This window comes from Nicotiana tabacum, chromosome 4 (assembly GCF_000715075.1).
Source record: "Nicotiana tabacum cultivar K326 chromosome 4, ASM71507v2, whole genome shotgun sequence".
NCBI lineage: Eukaryota > Viridiplantae > Streptophyta > Magnoliopsida > Solanales > Solanaceae > Nicotiana > Nicotiana tabacum.
The window spans coordinates 137319809-137325545 of NC_134083.1; the positions used below are offsets into that span (position 1 = coordinate 137319809).

Below are 5737 nucleotides of genomic sequence, written 5' to 3' on the forward strand. Positions count from 1 at the left end.
TATAGAATGTTGAACTATCTTTGCTCTCAAGCTGAAAGTAAGTTGTGATGTTTCTAGAAAGAAATTGGGGAAAAAAGCTGCTAAGAAATTAAGGGGTCCAATTAGACTAAAGTTTTAAGGGAGATACATACAAGTAGCCAATTGGACTAATATTGGTACATTTTATGACTTGGCTAATATTGATAGCATTTTTGAAGGCCAAACTGGGCAGTTTTCTCTAATATATAATGGGATGAGAAACGATATTCAGATTTTCTTTAGGAAATTCAGGAAATAATACAAAAAATAAGAAAGACATAAACCACTTGAAATTTTAAACGGAAAATGATATACTCAAATAACTGATTTTTCATGACTGAATAATTGAAAGTGTACATTACAGACTATTTACAACCAGAATAATCACCTTCCTATACTTCATACACATTTCTTCAACCTTCCAAACAAACAAAAGAAGAAAAAACCAACATAATTGCAAAAACTGGGGACCATTGATCCCCTACCATGGGGGGGGGGGGGGGCTCAGACAAACAACAAAAGGTGGGAAAAATCAAAGTTAAAAAGTGTAAAAAGAATGTTGAAAAGCCAAAAGATGAGCTTTTTACGTTTAAAATTTCATAATACTCCCGAGCCAAGGATTTTACTCTTTTCTCAAGCTATCTACTATCATCATTCCCATGTAAGGATCCATCTTTCATCAATTTCAAGCTGAGGCTATTATATCGTTCTCGTGAATACTGTCGTGATGCCTTTCTCCAATCTGTACCAGCCTTCATCATTGCAGCAAACTCATCAAAACTTATGCGTCCGTCCTGCAAAAGAATAGAACGCTAGCATATGAATACCATGCATTTTGATTTCATGTCATTTTTCCCTGCTCCAAAAAAGGTTTAGAAGTCAGACGAGTCTGAAAAGTATAACTGACCTTGTCCGTGTCCGCGTCTTGCATAATTGCACTAATAACTTCTTCACTGTTGGTTTCAATCTCGTCAGATAATGCCTCCCTTAACTCGTCAATCTCTATATACCCAGTTTGGTTCTTATCAAAAAATTCAAATGCCTTCTTCAAGTGCTCATCATTGCCCATCTTCCTAAGGTGGACTGAGATTGCCACAAACTCCCCATAGTCCAGATATCCATCTTTATCAACATCGCCCTGTTGAAGTATAATTGTTTAGTTTTTCTTCTGATTTGGCAAAATAAAAGATGTCTCTATCCCAATTTATGTGTTCATACTTTCCTTTTAGCCCATCCCAAAAATAATATCATCTTTATTTGGAAACAAAACTTTAAATTTCCCATCTTACCCTTAATGAGATGATATTATAGCCACACAAATATATATGGCTTGTTCTAGACCACAAGTTTTCCTTTCTTTCTTAAACACCGTGCCCAGTCAAACACCGCCACATACGTTGGGAAGCTTCTACGCCAATGGCTGTCGTTCTAATATAGTAATAAGTTCTTTTAGTTAATACTATGTATGACCAGATGTCTAGCAAGGGTCATGAGAAAAGGTGATTCCGTCAAAGCTACCAAGATCGAAGAAGTATGTAACTTAAATTTTGCCAGGATTATATTAGCTAAGCGTCTGCAAACATTTCAAGTCAAAAAGAATAATGATTCTGGAAAAAATTAACACTTACAGCATCCATTAGAATTTGTACGTCAGTATCTGGGACTTGATGTCCAAGCTTCTGCAATCCAACTTTCAACTCATTCATGTCAATCTTCCCTTTGTTTCCTATGTCCATCAATTTGAATCCCTCCTTTATTCCAGCCACCTCCTCCACAGACAAATGCTCAGCAATAACCTGTGAGGTAGAAAAGGCACAATTTAGAAACAAAATGTAGAAAATTTGCAAGCTATGCAATCCAAGACTAGCCACCTGATTTCAGAAAAATATTTGAAGTGAAGAAAAAAAATGACGGAGAAACAATAATCTTGTTTCGCTAGGAGCAGAATCGCGCACCCTTAAAGCTCTTTTCTTAAGCTTGTTCATCATAGAAAATTGCTTGAGCCTTGCTTTCACTGTTTCACCGAGAGAAACATTTGGCGCCCTTTTAGCATTTTGTATCCAAGGATGATCTGCAAAGAAAATATATTCGGCAATGAGTTGTAAATCAACTTCAACGGACTTTGAAAAATGGAATAATGAATTCTAAATTGGTATGCTTTGTTCTAGAGCATAGTTTACCTAGCACTTCCTGAGCAGTAAGCCTCTTGCTAGGGTCAGGGTTGAGCATCTTCTTCACAAGGTCCTTTGCATTATCAGAGACCTTTGGCCAAGGATCTCTTCTAAAATCCACAACAGATCGAATGATCGCTTGAGCAACTCCTTGTTCAGTTTCTGCAATGAGGAACAGATAAAAAATACATACATATGACCGCTGGAAACCCGGAAATAGTTACTTAATTGATAAAGCACCTTACTGCACATAAACAATACTCTTTCATTTGATTGTTTTGTTATCATGGCATTTGATAACTTTTACTTTGGAATACATTACAAAAGTTCAATCTAAGTTATGCGCAGGACCAAATGATTTGGATCAACAACAAATTTGTACAGAAAAACTTTTCAAATAGTCTTGGGAAGTAACATATGTTTTTCGTTCAAGAACAATGTAATATAGAAGAAAGCTAGTTTGGACAACCATCTAATCTAAGTAATTTAATTTGGGATATATCAGATAACAAGGGCAACTCAAGTAACAATTAACTAAATGAGTAATACCTAGGTATCTTGGCACAAAGGTGACAAAATAGGACTGTAGTACACAAAATTGAAAAGGCATTTTTGCATCTTTTACATTCAAATAAAGTTATTCAAATCTCTTTTAAAACGCCGGCTCCTCAAGTGTAGTGCTCTAAAACTATCACTTCCCCTCCACTAAAATCAAGTCAGAGGGAGAATGCGTGAAAAAAAGTTTAGATAGTTAAAAAGCCTGGTTAAGTAGATTTTCTACGTTACTATGGCACTGGATGTAAAATACACATAGTGTCTGAACCTAAGATACCAGATAACTGAGTTCTCTGTTTCTACACTTCTTGCTAGGAATACCCAGGAGTAGTGACACCCCTTCAATCCCTCCGAAAAGGAAATTAGTGATGGTGATAGCATATCAAGTATCAAATATCGACAGGGAAAGAAAAAAAGGAAAGAATGCACCATTCCCTTAGAGAAATATAGCCTTAGAGAAATACGAAACATTTGGCAATGTAACTAAACCGACCTGCCCAAAAGGGTGGGACACCACATAGCAAGATGTAAAGAATGACTCCAGCACTCCATACATCTACTTCTGGACCATAGTTTCTCTTCAACACCTCAGGAGCCATGTAATAGGGACTTCCCACAATCTCATTAAATCTCTCTCCTGTAAAATCAGCGCAACAGTGAATAAAATGCTCAACTATGCAAATCCAGGAGTAACATAAAAATATTAGGAGTTTTACCAGGCTTAAAGAATACTGAGAGCCCAAAATCAATTGCCTTCAGTGGTGCTGTTTCCTTCTTGTTTCCGAACAAGAAATTTTCAGGTTTGAGATCCCGATGCATGACACCATGCTTATGGCACATCTGTTACGAAAGCAAAGAGAATCATGAAATTTTTCCAGAAAAAATAATCAGTCGGAGCAACAATTCAAAAACAATACAACCTTTGCATCACTGGTTAAAGTATGTGCTCAATAAGCTAGCAGATTCTTAAAGTTAACTGCGACCGAACCTAGAAGCTAAGCAGTTAAAATTAACTGTCATCGAACATTCACTAAGCTCTTTTTTTGTTCTCCAACTCTACCAGTTACTAACAGAAAGTTGACATTTAAACAGCAAAGGAAGCAAAAGTATATCATAAACAAACCAAGAATATTGAATTGTCACCTGAATTACTTCGACAATAGTGCGAGTCACAGCTGCTGCAGCCCTCTCAGTATAATGCCCCCTCGTGACAATCCGATCAAAGAGCTCACCACCCTCACACAACTCCATCACTAAATGAACTGCAATATCATCCTCATAAGTATCCTTTAAGGTAACAATATTAGGATGCTGAGGCAAATTCTTCATAATCTCAACCTCTCTCCTCACATCCTCAATATCTATTCTAGTCCTTAGCTTCTTCTTGGATATTGATTTACAAGCATAAAATTCACCTGTAGATTTCTCAGTACATAAATATGTAACCCCAAATTCACCTCTGCCAAGCTCACGTCCTAGTTCATATGTGGTCTCAATATCATGACCTGTTGGATTTTCCAACACATAGGATTTGCACCCACCATTTCCATGATTATGCGTAGAAAATGGATTTGGTTTATTTTTTCCCCTTTTCTGCTCATCTATATCAGTAGTACTAGGTACCGCACAACAATTTCCCATGAAAAATACCTTCAAAAACCCAACTTTTGAGGCTCAAAATCTTAGTTTTATGCAACTAATAATAAGAACAAAGCTCCAATTTTGACCCTCCTTATCTCCACCCAAAAGGGTCAAAGAATTTGACCAAAACACTAGTAAAAAGCAATCAAAATTTAATTTTGACAAAGGTAACACAAAGATATCAAGAAAACAGCAAGTGGGGTTCCCTTTGAATCTTTCAACAACTCCAAAAACCAACTCAGAAAAATCTGAGATCTTAAAAACACCCAGTTGGGGTTTTAAATTTTGAGGTAAAGGCACAAAGAAACACCGAGATAGTTCTAATTTCCTAAAGAACAAAGTCCAATTCCTCAAGAAAACCACAAAAGAAGAAACAGAAAGGAGTAAAAGTAGAATTTTCCCAAAAAAATGTGAAAATTTAGAGGGAGTTGTAGAATTTGGAAGAAGGAGGGGGTGATTTATGGATGAGAAGAGGAATTTAGCGTGTGAAAATAACCCCCAAAAGGTCAAAACCCCATTTCGCGGCAACCTCTTATTCAACTGTAGCTCTGTACTTACTGACTCATTTCGGCTCTTCTTGATTTTAACAAATAACAAAATTGTCCAAATCAGAATCACATAGTAATAATCATAATTTCTATTCACTTTTTTATCTTTTATGTTTATGAAAAATACTACTACTACTCTTTTGTAGCAAATGAACATTAGTTTAAGATCTTGGTGAAAGTTATTTGGCTGGTTCTTGGAGAAATAGTTTAATTGGTTTGGTTGTTTTACCAAAGTAACCTTGGTTTTATATCTTTTTTTGCTTTTGGTCAGAGACGAATAAAAAATTTAAACTTATAGTTCTGAGTTCGAAAAATAAAACTAAGTGGGTTCGAAATATAGTATTTTTACTTATGTAATAAATTTGTTAGCACGTATGCATAATCTGAATCAAAACTTCTGAGTTCGAATAAGTCCATAATATTATTTAACAATATATATAACTAGGAAGTTGAAATTCAAAATTAATTCATCTGAGAAACTTGAGCCTTAACATGATTTACATGTTTTAATTTATCAGTGACATTAGTCATTTGACAAATCAAAAAATGATGCAAATATATGTATGTGAATTTATATAACATATGTGCATGGTAGGAATTTTGTATTTTGAAGTTTGCAAAAGTCCTATATCCACTTCTAGAATAAAGTAGGAATTGAAGTACACAATATATGCTATGTGCATTTGAATCTTCAGAAGATTCCTAAAAGTTGAGAATGTCATTGGAGTTGGATTTTATGAAAGAATTGACTTCATCCTTTCGATCGTATAGCGTGGTTCTAGAAAGCATACGTAATGCATCTAA

General features: G+C 35.4%; 1 protein-coding gene across 1 annotated transcript; it reads right to left on the reverse strand.

The window, feature by feature from the left end:
* Positions 1–330: 330 nt before the first annotated feature.
* On the reverse strand, positions 331–5107 carry LOC107781494 (calcium-dependent protein kinase 32). The gene is made up of 8 exons (XM_016602204.2): positions 3888–5107; positions 3461–3584; positions 3238–3381; positions 2199–2351; positions 1974–2089; positions 1647–1814; positions 926–1156; positions 331–812 (listed from the first exon to the last, which is right to left on the reverse strand). The coding sequence occupies exons 1-8, from the start codon at positions 4383–4385 to the stop codon at positions 657–659; spliced, it is 1590 nt and encodes a 529-aa protein (XP_016457690.1). The 5' UTR covers positions 4386–5107; the 3' UTR covers positions 331–656.
* Positions 5108–5737: the final 630 nt, after the last annotated feature.